Below are 13,284 nucleotides of genomic sequence, written 5' to 3'. Positions count from 1 at the left end.
AGATTGCTGGGTGATTTGTAGCATAGCATCAACTTTGAATATGATATTTAACAACAACAGCAACAACAAAAATATTGCCATAAGTTAGGCTGTTGGAATATTTGATCTGTAGTAATTCAGATATAGATTTGTAACAGGGTGGTGTAGTGAAAACCTGCTCAAATCTCGGCCACTAAATTCAACTGGGAAATCTTGGAGTAGTTGCGCTCTCTCATCCGAACCTACCTCACAGGGATGTTGCTAGGATAAACTTAGGACCGTGGAACTATGCATGCCACATAGGGCCCCTTGGCAGGGAATGCATGCATGCATGAAATGAAATGAAATTTATACACGCAGGTGAGTCCTGTGTATGACTTGTGAGGCATCCCCAAACTTGGCGCTCCAAATGTTTTGGGACTACAATTCTCATCATCCCTGACCACTGGTCCTGTTAGCTAGGGATGATGGGAGTTGTAGTCCCAAAACATCTGGAGGGCCATAGATAATTGCCTCTTACCCCAACCCTAGATTTGATGGGCATTGCCATTCAAATGGTGTGCATGTACTCACCATGTCATGTGATCGATTAAGTGGGGCAGGGCTCACCTGAGGCCCCCCCCCCTCCAGTATTTTATTCAAGTTGGCAACCCGGCCAACATTTTACATCTAGCTCTGGTTGGTGGACCTCAGGGTTCAAGAACATAGATCCCACTAGTCTAAGACCTGTCCATGTCTGCAAACTAGACCACACCTACCAACCAGGAAGTTCCTAGAACAGTTGGTCTGCAAGTATGTTGAAAAGGATGCTGTGATTACTAAGACCCAGCATGGGTTTCTCAAAAACAAGTCATGCCAGACAAATCTCATTTCTTTTTTGACAGTTACAAGCTTGGTGGATCAGAAGAATGCTGTGGACATAGTGTATCTTGATTTCAGGTTCTGTCCTGGGCCAGCTGTTATTTAGAAATATGTTAAACGACTTGCACAAAGGAATTGAAAGGTTGTTCAATTTGCAGATGACACCAAACAGGGATGGATAGCTAATGCCACTGAAGACAAAATCGGGATTCAAGAAGACCTTAACAGATTGGAGAACTAACAAAAAGAATTTCAGCTAGGACAAACATTAGGTTTTTCACTTAGGCAGGAAAAAACAGCTGTACAAATATAAAGTGGGGACCACCTGGCTTGCTAATAGTACATGTGAAAAGGATCTGGGGGTCTTAGAAGACCACAAGCTGAACGTCAGCAGTGTGATGCAGAGGCAAAAAAAGAGCAAGTGCTATTCTTGGCTGCATCAACAGATGTCTAGCATCCTGATCAAGGCAGGTAATAGTACTGCTCTGTTGTGCCTTTGTTGGACCCCACCTGGAATACTGTGTCCAATTCTGGGCACCACAATTTAAGAAGGACATTGACACGCTGGAACATTTGTAGAAGAGGGCAATCAAGATGATCAAGGGTCTGGAAAGTCTTATGAGGAAAAGAGGAGACAGAGGAGATATGATAGATCTTTAGCTATTTGAAGAAGGCTATCACATGCATGATAAAGCAAGCTTCTTTTATGTTGCTCTGGAGGGTAGTACTCAAGTTACAAGAAATGAGATTCCAACTAAACATACGAAAAAACTTTTCTGACAGTAAGAGCTGTTTGACAGTGGAACAGTCTCCCTCAGAGGGTTGTGGACTCTCCTTCCTGGGAGACTTTTAAGCAGAGGCTGGTTGGCCATCCATCACAGATGCTTTAGGTGAGATTCCTGCATTGCAGGTGATGCAGGAGATGCACCCAGTAGATACATTGCAGTTGAACATTGAGGCTCTGTTTAGGTATGGCTACTAATAGCCCCATATGGAGTCACTCTTCCACTACATTACCTCATTCTTCTTAAAGGATTTCTTGCTCAATCACAAACACTGAGGACCCTCAGTTAATGCCTCTGCTGCCTCAGTTTCCCTCTCTGTAAAAGAAGGCATTAAGGTAATTTTAACCTTTGGGGTTTGCTATTCAGGTGCAATGTATGGAAGTGAGAGCTGGACCATAAAGAAGGTTGATCGCCGAAGAATTGATGCTTTTGAATTATGGTGCTGGAGGAGACTCTTGAGAGTCCCATGGACTGCAAGAAGATCAAACCTCTCCATTCGGAATGAAATCAGCCCTGAGTGCTCACTGGAAGGACAGATCCTGAAGCTGAGGCTCCAGTACTTTGGCCACCTCGTGAGAAGAGAAGACTCTCTGGAAAAGACCCTGATGTTGGGAAAGATGGAGGGCACAAGGAGAAGGGGACGACAGAGGACGAGATGGTTGGACAGTGTTCTTGAAGCTACAAACATGAGTCTGACCAAACTGCGGGAGGCAGTGGAAGACAGAAGTGCCTGGCGTGCTCTGGTCCATGGGGTTACGAAGAGTTGGAAATGACTAAACGACTAAACGACAACAACAATTCAAGTGCAATGTGCTTTACACCAAAATGTGGTAAGCTAGCCCTGTGGCGTTGCTGGTGGGCAGAAACCCTGCTGCTCCTTCTGCTAAGTGGGGCACTGAGCATCTCTGCCTCTAAGTCCTACCTTGACGGCATCCCTCCTGCCATGGGAGGGACAAATCATTTGGCACCCTAAACGGGACTCCGGAAGAAGACACTCTTTCTCAGGGATGCTAATCCTGCCTCCAACCTCTCTCCACAAACCTTATCCCGCGACCCGGGCCCTTTTGTAGTCTTCCTAATGGTCCGCCCCTCTCCCCTTATGGCTGCCGGCGCCCCGGGCTTTCAGCTGTATCCAATTAAAGGCCCTCCCCGGCCCACTGCAAGCAATATCTGATGGGCTTGGGAGAGCCGCACTTCCCCGCTCCTTCTGGGTCCGCTAAGCATGGAGGGCGAGGTTTTCGTGGACGGGCAGCTCCCGGAATTCTCCGTCCTGCAGGATCTGCTCAGCCCGCCCTGCCTGGAATCCGAGGCAAGCAGCAGTCCCGGAGGGCCCAATCCGGCGGGCGCTGAGCCAGAAGCCGCCGCTCCCAGAGGATCCAGGTTAGCTCCTCTTGACACCTGCTCGTGAGAACGGGGCGAATCCAGATCAGTTGCCCCTAAAGGAGGGAGGATCCGAAGCGTCCCCTCTTCTGGATCGGCCCCAGGGCCCCGCTCCCTGACGGTAGGCAGGAGAATCCAATTTAACTTTAGGAGCCCATGGAGAACAAGCGAGGGCTGCAGCAGTCTGCGGACGCTAAACTCCGCAGGGTTTACTTTCGAGTCAATGTCCATAGGATTGGACTGTGCGGGCCGATCTATACGTAAGTCTTGCATGGGCGAAGTCATAGGGGTGCAGGGGGACAGCTGCACCCCCAAAGTCAAGTAAATAAATAAAATTTATTAACGGACCAGTTGTCGCAGATAACTCGGTTTCCCCCCACCCAACATAAAGTTGCCTCCCTAAAATGAATCCTGGCAACGCCCATGCTGCTAGGGAATAAATCCCCTTTCTGGAAAGATTAATTCCTCGATAAAACTGCTTAGGATCGGCCTGCGAGACCGATTCTTCTCGCGCTTCCTCGAAAGCAAGCCTTCACTTGGGCGTGCCGATGCTTACTCCCAAGGAGCGGCGCGCTCAGTGGACCGGCTTCCAAGTCAGCAAGCATTGGATCCGGCCTTCGGCGCAGCTCCACCAGCCGCCATCTGATCCTTGATCAAATCGGCTAGCGGATCCGACCTGAACGCTGCTCCTCGCCGGAAAAGGCGCCGCGCGGCCCGGGCAGCTCCTTCGCGCGCGCTGCGGGGCCCCGGATCGCGCGCCCGCCCAGCGGCGCCATTGGCCGAGGACTCGGGCGTGGGAGGGGCGCCGGAGGGGCGAGGCAGCAGGAGGGCGGCTCCGGGGAGGTCAGTCAGGGGGGAGAGGGCGGGCGAAGCGGGACGAGGCGCAGGCGCCGGTCCTTGGCGCAGCCCCGCGAGGAGCGGCGGAGGGTCGCCCCAGCTGGGTCTTTCCCAGGGGCCAGTCCCCCAGGGCGCGGCCTGGCCTCGCCTCAAAACCTGTGGGAAAGGAGCGCGAGCGAACAGCTTCCACGGAAAGGACGAATCCCTTCCGCCTGAAGGGAAAAGCGGCGCTGTGGGTTCGCCTTCTTCCCCAGGCGGTTGGGCTCCAAACTCAGCCGCCCAAATTACTCGAGGAATCCTCCTCAGAGTCGAGTTCCCCTTCCCTCTCATGCCCGCCTTCTGCTGAAGTGATCCTGGCAGATACAATGAGGGTCGTCGAGGGTCGTCTAGTCCTGCCACTAGTGCAGGGCCGGATTGAGGTTTGACGAGGCCCTCAGCTACTGAAGGCAATGGGACCCTTGATATGCCCAGCTCTCCTTCGTCAACAACCAATTGTCGCTGTGTTTTGGGTTGAATACATGGTAATTTATGGACCTAATAGGTGTTTGCACATAACAAACACCGAGTCGCTTCTCGTCCCGCCCCTTCAGCATCTCCGCGCCCGGCTTTTTTAAGACCTTCATTTCTGTGCCTCAGGAGGAACGAAAATCAACCCGTGGGTTCTCTCTCCTTATGCCACACCCGCCCGCCTCCGAGTCGGGATAACTCGGGGAAGCTCCTTGCTCTCAGGAAGGGGCTCATTCCAAGTGCTCATTCCTGAACCTGTTTGTAGTTAGTTTTAACTACAAACTGTACTGTAGTTAGTTAGTTAGTAGTTTAACTGTTTGTAGTTAGTTTTAAGTCCCTGCTTCCACGAGCCCAGGCCGCACAAAGGCAGGTGGTGTGTGGGGATCTGGCCAAGGGGATCTAGAAGTCTCTGACAGTTCACAGGGAACGATCCGCTCTCGCTCTGAAACTGTGTCCGCGCCAGCGGCGTAGCGTGGGTTATCAGCACCCGGGGCAAGTAATTTGCGCCCCCTAACCCGGGGCAAGGCAAGTGCAGTAATTTACTCTCCCAAGCAGCAGCAGCAGCAGCGAGGCTTCTCTTTCCCCGCGCTCTCCCGGAGCTGCCTATTTTCTTTCCTTTTTTCCCTTTCTCCAAGGCTTTTCGCTTTCTCTCCTTAATTGATTCCCCCTCCACACCGCGGCGTTTCCCGGCTGCTTCCCCCCCTCCCCTCTCTCTCCTCCTCGCTCTGCTTGCCTTGCCCTGCCTGAGGGGCCCTGAGGAGACTCCGCTCTCCTTTTTGACCAGGCGAGGCGGAAAAAAGGGGGGAAAGTCTCTTCCTGCCCCCTCGCCAGACTCCCTGCTCGGCTCGGCTCACTACCCAGGCGGCCAGGGGAGAGAGAGCCGCAATTACCATAAAGCTCCTCTCCCTCCGCCTAGCCAAGCTGTCAAAGCCCGGCAGCAGCGGCAACGGCAGCAGCAGGCGCAGCCAGACCCCCGCCAGCCAGCCCGCCCGCCCGCCCCCCGCTTCCTCTCCTTTTTTTGCGTGCGGCAGAAGGCTTCGCTCTCCCCCTTCCGACCTCCTCGCCAAGCCGAGCGAGCGCGGGCTCCCTAACCCGTGGATTTTAGTAGGGGCAGAGAGCTGCTAGTGCGAGTGCGCCCCCGCCCATGTTGCGCCCGGTGCGGCCGGCCCCCCTGGCACCCCCCACGCTACGCCACTGGTCCGCGCCCCTGACGGGCTGGCCAACCCGGTCCCGGATGATGCCGCGCTGCTGACCTGGGGCGCCCCGGGCTGCGCTGCTTTTGGTTTTTCTGCTCGCCGCAACAGCCCTCGGGTTCCATCTACTGGCTATCCCTGGGAACCGTTCAAGAGCCCCAATGTGCGAACTTCGAGAAGGACCCCGCTGGTGCGAGTTAATCGGAGGGTTTGCTATTGCTGCAGCTCTCGAAAAAGCTGCGCTTGGCTTTGGCCACTAGCCCTTCCGTCCTGTCCTGGGGGGTTGAGGGCAGAGCGGAGGGGGGCTTTTCTCTGGGTTCGTTCCCTCGTGGCAGCAACCCACCCAGAGCCGTCCCGTGGGAACACGACCCGCGTGGATGTCGCCATGTGCTCACGATCTTGCCTTTCAAAGAGTTCGGGGAGGGGGGGACGCGATTGCCAAGCGCGGAAGCGGCTCGATCGGACGCCGGGCGGCTCTTCCCTCCCCTCCCCTCAATTTTTTAAATTAGTTTTCACAATATTATAAACAAACAAACAGACACACAAGACAAACATAAATCATAGCCTTATTAAAAATTGCACTTATTAACTTTAAGTGACTTCCTCGCTTCCCCTTGGTTGAATTTCATTGCATGTCCTTTTAACGGTTTTCCAAATCCCAATTCTTAGGAAATTTAACTTAAACATTAACATCCTTAGATCTTATGGAATTAAACCTATTCCGCTGCCCTCTGCTTCTCCCTCCTCCGCAGGTGCCAGCCCCTCGGCGCTATGGCCTGCTGCCTCCAGCTCCCGGACCCCAGCGCGCTCAGCTTCCTGCAGGAGACCGCCCAGCTCCTCTCCCCGCCGGAGCCCAGCAGCAGAAAGCCAGGCCGGGAGGCGCGACCCAGGCGCAGCACGTCTCCAGGCGCCGCTCTCGAGCCCTTGGATGCCCTGAGCCTCATCAGCCTGCACTGCGCCAGCCTCGGCGCCAAGCCCGCGGATCGGGGCGAGCACGCAGAGCCCGGCGCGGCCGCCCGGGAGAGAATCCCCGGCGCCCTCGCCAAGGGGCTCCCCGCCCGGCGCCGGCGCGCAGTGGGCGCGGAGGCGCAGCGCGGGACGGACGCCTTCCCTGCGGCCGAGTCGCCGCGGGCCGGGAGGCGAGTCTCCCGCAAGCAGCCCCGACCCCAGCGGAGCTGCGAGGCCAGGGACGCCGCCTTCCAGGGGGTCACGTTTCGGATGCAGCTGAGCTTCTGCCGAAAGAGCTCCGGGGGTTGTCGGCTCCTCATTCGCCCGCGATACAGCAGGTACAGCCGCCACCCTGGGAAAGAGCAGGTTGCGTTTCTTTTCTGCTTGGCTGCAAACGCAAAGCTGGCATGAGATGTTTCATGAGATGCCTTGCTTTTTCCGCCTCGTCTTTAACGGCCCCTTAGATCCCCAAGAGGGCATAGATGTACTGTACCTCCTGTAGTCTGCTTCTATGGCAGTTCCCAGGCCCTTCAATGGGAAGACAGGCAGAAAGGAGGTCTAACGCTTCGCCTGATGGGGGAGAACTTGCAGGATAGCCAGACCTAAATACAGGCAGCCTAATATGTTTGAAGTTAATGACTGACCTCCAACCGCATTCATACGCAAGAAGAGATCTAATGAAATCAATGAACTCCAGTCTTCTCTCAGTATGAATAACACTGGAGTCGAAAATGGATTTTTGTTAAATTAAAAAGCACCTAGTATAACAGCACTTTTGTATTTATTGGTTGGATTTCTGAAAGGCAAGGGCAGGTTTGCCACTGAGTTAACAACAGGATATGCTGACTTATCTTGTTATTAGTGCTTGCATGATGCAGTTTTACAAAGGACTTAAATGTATTTAGAAGTCTTTTTTTAACAAAAAACAGCATGGCAGGGATTGGTAGAAAAGAGGCAGTGTGGTGTAATGGTTTGAGTCTTGGGCTAGGACCTGGATTACCTCACAGGGTTGTTGTGAAGATAAAATGGGGGGGGGGATGCATGTACGTACACCACCTTGAGCTTCTGGGAGGAAAGCTGAAGTGCAAATGTAATATACAGTATACATATGCCATGATTATTTAAAGTGGTGTAATAGTGCTTTAAATGTATGGGGCAGAGGGGCCTTAACTCTGAAATATTTTCAGTCAGGGAAGGTAAATATAAATGATGATTCTAGGAGATGTCACAGGTTTCAAATCCCTCACTCAGCAATAGATTATTTAGAATGATGTTTAGGTGTCCTTGAATGCATGACTCACCTCTCAGCCTCAGTTCCCCAATCATCAAAATGGGAATAAGGTGGCCTGTCCTGGAATGACTGAAGACACGTGAGATGAGAAAAAAAGGTTGTTGGTTCTCTTGAGTCTCAGGAATCACTGCAGAGTGCAAAACTAAGTCAATTAGTTTAGAAATTAGATTTCCGAAGCAGATCTAAAATACTATACATCTAATCTGTGTTCAGTGGAAAACTTGGGAAAAGAAGCCGAACCCCTTTAGCAAGAGAAGAATGCAGAGCTGGCAGTTCCAAGGAGGAAGAAGGATGTCCCTCTACCCACAGTACGTCAATAATTTAGGCAATAAATACTTGTAGTATCAGCTGGCAATATTTGGGATACTAAGGACAAAAAAAAAAAAGAGCTTGTTGTGATAATTTTTTTCACCAGGAGAAGTACAGAGTGGGGAGGGTCTTGTTCCACTTGCCAAGCATGTGGTTTTTCTGTAGCAAACCGATGTCCATCCCAGAGTCGCTTCACGCCATTAGTGGCTGCTGTAATAAACCCAAAAGCGTGAAAGGGGGGTTACTTCCCTAAATACTCAGTATGCCTTAATGGTGGGTTGTGCAGTACTAAGTGTAGCCATGTGCAACTTTCCTAAACACTTTAAGGGCTTACTGTGGGAAAGGCAAGTGAAGCTTGGCTGCTGTATCACCTGAGCCAGTTCTGTCCTCTCAGCTGATCAGAGTAACTTTTATTCACACTTTGAAATGCTGTTCTGGAATCTTTTGATGAAGTAATCTTCCAAATAAGGTATGCCAGGCTGTTTGAAATTAATACACATGAGGGAGGTGCTTTGAACATCCAATAAACATTAAGTATTGCTTATAATAAGATTTGTATTAACCCATTAAATACCACCCAGGGGGTTGTGGCTTATAAACTGCTATTTGACCCAGTTGCCCTTTGTCTTTAAGGGGATAAGTGCTGTGCTTCTTGCAAGACCAGGAAAACACCACTATGGAGAGATGCTGAAGATGGGACCCCCCTCTGTAATGCTTGTGGCATTAGGTACCTTATGACTGCTGAAATAGCATGGCGTATTTCTTGTTGGTTTCCTTAAAAGGTATGCCCAGCATATCTTCTGGCAGTGCAAAAAGTTTAAAAGATAATACACAACAGCACTGAGTGTACAACTTGCCATGTAGCCTGAAAAGGCTCTTCTCTGTTATCTGAAGCCAGATTTAGAAGCGATTGCAGCTCTCCTAGCGACAGCTAGAATTTGCATCAATCTGAAGCAATTCATCAGTTAAAAGATGGGCTGGAGAAGACACAGCAAGTGTTAACATGCATTCAAATGACATGCTAAATCACATAAGCCAGAAACCAACATGAGCATAAGTTCTTAGAGTGTTAGGTGCTGTGCGTTTGTGGAATGAGGGAGTTGAGGACAATACCTTTACAAGCTTATCCTCAGTGATCTGACTCCTAGATACTCTTTCTTATTCTTCCCCTCATTTGTGGCATCTGCTAGTATTATTTTAATATTTCAATAGGCTAAGATACTTACCTGTGTAATGGTGTCTAATGAACTCTGCCATTCTTCTTTCCATTTATTTTTGATTTTTCACTATATAGGCACCCCCCCCAAAAAAGCGATGATGAGACAAAAGCGATGATCTGAACTGCATGGCAATATGAAAGCATTTATCTGAGCTTTTTTAAAACAAGAAATAAAGTTACACCCTACTTTTCACCACAAATTTTTAAAAGCTACAATGGTCAAAATTTTAACACATTAGAACAGTATGTATTGTGCAAGAGCATCCTGAAATAAAACAACCTGTTTGTTCAAGGCTTATTCATCTAAAAGTGTCTAACAGTTGCCACTGTACAGAAACAAGCTGTAACAAATTATCTACTTAATTGTGGGATGCTACAGTATATAACAAGGGACGCAGGTGGCGCTGTGGTCTAAAGCACAGAGCCTAGGGCTTGCCGATTGGAAGGTCAGCAGTTCAAATCCCCACGGCGGGGTGAGTTCCCGTTGTTCGGTCCCAGCTCCTACCCACCTAGCAGTTCGAAAGCACGTGAAGTGCAAGTAGGTAAATAGGTACCGCTCCAGGCGGGAAGGTAAATGGCGTTTCTGTGTACTGCTCTGGTTCGCCAGAAGCGGCTTAGTCATGCTGGTCACATGACCCGGAAGCTGTCTGCGGACAAATGCTGGCTCCCTTGGCCTATAGAGCAAGATGAGTGGACAACCCCAGAGTCATCTGTGACTGGATCTGGGGTCCCTTTACCTTTACAGTATATAACAGGCCACACCACATGAGGCCATTGCAGTCTCTGGGCCACGCTCAGTGAAGCCCCAACACTATGCTGATTGACCCATATCATATGCCACCATTACCTTTCTTTCCTACCGTATTTTTTGCTCCATAAGACTCACTTTTTCCCTCTTAAAAAAGGGAAATGTGTGTGCGTGTCTTATGGAGCGCATGCAGGCTGCACAGCTATCACAGAAGCCAGAACAGCAAGAGGGATTGCTGCTTTCACTGCGCAGCGATGCCTCTTGCTGTTCTGGCTTCTGAGATTCAGAATATTTTTTTTATTGTTTTCCTCCTACAAAAACTAGGTGCGTCTTGTGGTATGGTGCATTTTATAGAGCGAAAAATATGGTATATCCTGGCATCTGGGATCCTTAGCCTGATGTTTCACCTGACACCCCTCTGAAAGATGATGCATCTCCGCTTTCATGCCATTTGGAATTAACTGGGAGTTTAAGTTGTGGCGGGGGGGGGGGGGAGAGGTTACTACAGTCAGACCTAAATGAATGGTATGACCTGCCACATGACTTAATCAACTCTGTTTTTGACCTTCAGGTACAAAAAGTACAGAATCCGGTGTTTTCAGTGCTGGAATATTCCAAAGCATGGTGGGAATCCCTTTTCTCATTGTTCCAGTTGTGGACGCAGGCTGCATTTAGTTGCTGCCCAGGAGAAATCTCGGAAAAGGTAAAGGGGCAGGCGGTGGGAGAAGCAGCTTCTAAAACACAGCAGCCCTACATTAGCCCTTCACCAGCAGGAAGAAAACACAGCTGCTGCCAACCTAAGGGCTCTCTTTTCTTTCCATTTCTAGATGTGGAAGCTTTCTAAGGGTTTGCAGTTAGCTGGATATCAAAACAGCTCTTGGGAAATCTGGCTGACTTGTCGGAAGGGTCTGGCTGAACAGCCTGGTAGATTGATCATTAGGAGGTTCAGTGGATGAAGGGCTCTTCTATGTTTGTCTTTGTCTTTTGTTTGTTTGTTTGTACGCTGCTTTTGTTTTTGAAGTCAGTGCTATGTCGTATGTTGGGTGTTTGTTTGCAGTGTGTGGGAGGAGGCAGGAAAGAAGGGGATGTTTTTTGTAAGGAAAAAAGTGTTTGTTTCCATTAACTTCCATAAGCAATTGGGGCTACATGTTGGAACTTCCATAAGCAATTGGGGCTACATGTTGGAACAGAATGCAATGTTCCCATTGAGGATGGACATATTGAAACTGCTTTCAAGCAGTGATTCCCACCCAACCTTTTAGCACTTTGGGTTGCTGCCTTCTTGTTAATTGTTCTTTGTAGTGATGGACTGGAAAGTACAAAGAAACATTTCCACAAACTATAAACTTTGGGAACAGCAGTCATTGAGCAGTTGTGGTGGGGGAGGGAGTTTGTTTAAAAGACATGAAGCTCTTTCGTGAATTCCTGATGATTTTCTATTGCACTAAATATGGCAAGTGTAAATATATAATATTTATGATACAAAATATTTATATACTTGATTCAAATATTTTTTTGGGATGCTGATGAATATCCTTTGTCAGTACAACATACAGCATTGCTGAATGTGTCCCAGAAAGTGTGACCAACCAGGATTGTGCCATGGGGCACTTTTCTTTTCAAAGTGGTATTTATTTTTGTAAATAGTGTTTATATTTGAAGTATTTGTTTTCTGTATTCTCCCTTACATAGCACAGCCAAAAGAAAATAAAAATAAAAAATGTTGTGAAATTGAAAGCAATTACTCTGATTTTCCTGTAATATTTTACTTACTATCCCAAGCCAAGGTTTTGTTCAAGAGTACTGAGCTTCTTGATGGTTATTTTGCTGGTTATAAGCTTCTGCAATAAATATTATTTATTGTAACTAAGTGTAGGAAATTCTTTTAATTCCTAATTTTTCAGTCAAACTTGGAATAAAGCTTTGAGGGGAAGGGAAGCAGGAAAAGTAGCCTGAGAAATACACAATTGAATTTAGGTGTGGTTAGGCAATTACTGTACTACTTTGTAGTCCTTATTATAACAGTAGAGGAAACCTACAAAATAGGAGCTCATGATGTGCTTAGGATTCTGATGGTGGCTAGCTGTTTTCTAAGCAGAGACCTTGGCCTCTAGTAAAACGGTAGAAAATTCCACAACAGACCTTGGAAAACGATCTGGACCAAATAAGCCTTACAGGGGCAAACCCCTGAAACTGATCCATGCTACTCCTCCCCACCCCCGCAAGTGCCCTCAAGGTCCAACTGAATTGGATAACAAGCTGCCTCTGACAACAGAGCCATCATTAATTCCATTCTCTTTCCTCCCTACCCCAGTACAGAAAGCCAGATCCAGTACAGTGGTACCTTGGGTCAAGTACTTAATTCGTTCTGGAGGTCCGTACTTAACCTGAAACTGTTCTTAACCTGAAGCACCACTTTAGCTAATGGGGCCTCCTGCTGCCTCTGCGCCGCTGGAGCACGATTTCTGTTCTCAACCTGAAGCACTATTTCTGGGTTAGTGGAGTCTGTAACCTGAAGCATATGTAACCTGAAGCGTATGCAACCCGAGGTACCACTGTATGTGTCCTGCCAGATGCATTTTGGCCTGATGTAGGTTGACAGAGAACCATGGTTCTCATAGCAGACATAAGAAACCAAGCTGTCACAGACAAGACTAACTTGGTGAGGATGTACAAGTTACCCAATACAGTGGTATCTCGGGTTAAGAACTTAATTCATTCCGGAGGTCCGTTCTTAACCTGAAACTGTTCTTAACCTGAGGTACCACTTTAGCTAATGGGGCCTCCCACTGCTGCTGCTGCACGATTTCTTTTCTCATCCTGAAGCAAAGTTCTTAACCCGAAGTACTATTTCTGGGTTAGTGGAGTCTGTAACCTGAAGTGTCTGTAACCCGAGGTACCACTGTACCAAAAGCCTTTTGAGGTCTTCAGTGCCACATCTGAGGCATGGATTAATATTTTTGCCCATTGATTCATATATATATATAGCTTCCAACCCTATTGATAAATGCTATCCCAAAGTGCATAATTTCCATAGTTCTCTTCATAAATGCCCAAGAGGCATTGTCAAATGCTTTTTCAGTATCCAGAAATATTAAGATAGCCTCTTAGTTCAATAATATTCAATACATTTTGAGTGTTATTTCTTAATTGTTTTGTCAGTAAGCAGCCTATCTGCTCTTCATGTCTATAAGTTATAAGTTTCATTCTCTGTTCAATCCAGTTTG

At 48.6% G+C, this 13,284-nt stretch overlaps 1 protein-coding gene across 1 annotated transcript; it reads left to right on the top strand.

Moving 5' to 3' along the window:
• The first annotated feature begins 4,308 nt into the window (after positions 1-4,308).
• On the top strand, positions 4,309-11,207 carry ZGLP1 (zinc finger GATA like protein 1). Its single transcript, XM_081845843.1, has 6 exons — positions 4,309-4,363; positions 6,295-6,828; positions 7,995-8,089; positions 8,724-8,817; positions 10,629-10,760; positions 10,885-11,207. The coding sequence occupies exons 2-6, from the start codon at positions 6,314-6,316 to the stop codon at positions 10,913-10,915; spliced, it is 867 nt and encodes a 288-aa protein (XP_081701969.1). The 5' UTR covers positions 4,309-4,363; positions 6,295-6,313; the 3' UTR covers positions 10,916-11,207.
• The last annotated feature ends 2,077 nt before the right edge of the window (positions 11,208-13,284 follow it).

The sequence above is a fragment of the Podarcis erhardii genome (genome assembly GCF_964252035.2).
Source record: "Podarcis erhardii genome assembly, chromosome: 17".
Taxonomy (NCBI): domain Eukaryota; kingdom Metazoa; phylum Chordata; class Lepidosauria; order Squamata; family Lacertidae; genus Podarcis; species Podarcis erhardii.
This window is presented reverse-complemented; position numbering and strand designations above follow the sequence as displayed.

Excerpts from the sequence above, each read along its gene's own strand:
- ZGLP1 (XM_081845843.1), top strand. The coding sequence starts at position 6,314 with ATGGCCTGCTGCCTCCAGCTCCCGGACCCCAGCGCGCTCAGCTTCCTG. Across the intron at positions 6,829-7,994 it reads ATTCGCCCGCGATACAGCAG|TGGAAAACTTGGGAAAAGAA; the intron begins GTACAGCCGCCA and ends ATCTGTGTTCAG. Across the intron at positions 8,818-10,628 it reads TGTAATGCTTGTGGCATTAG|GTACAAAAAGTACAGAATCC; the intron begins GTACCTTATGAC and ends TTTGACCTTCAG.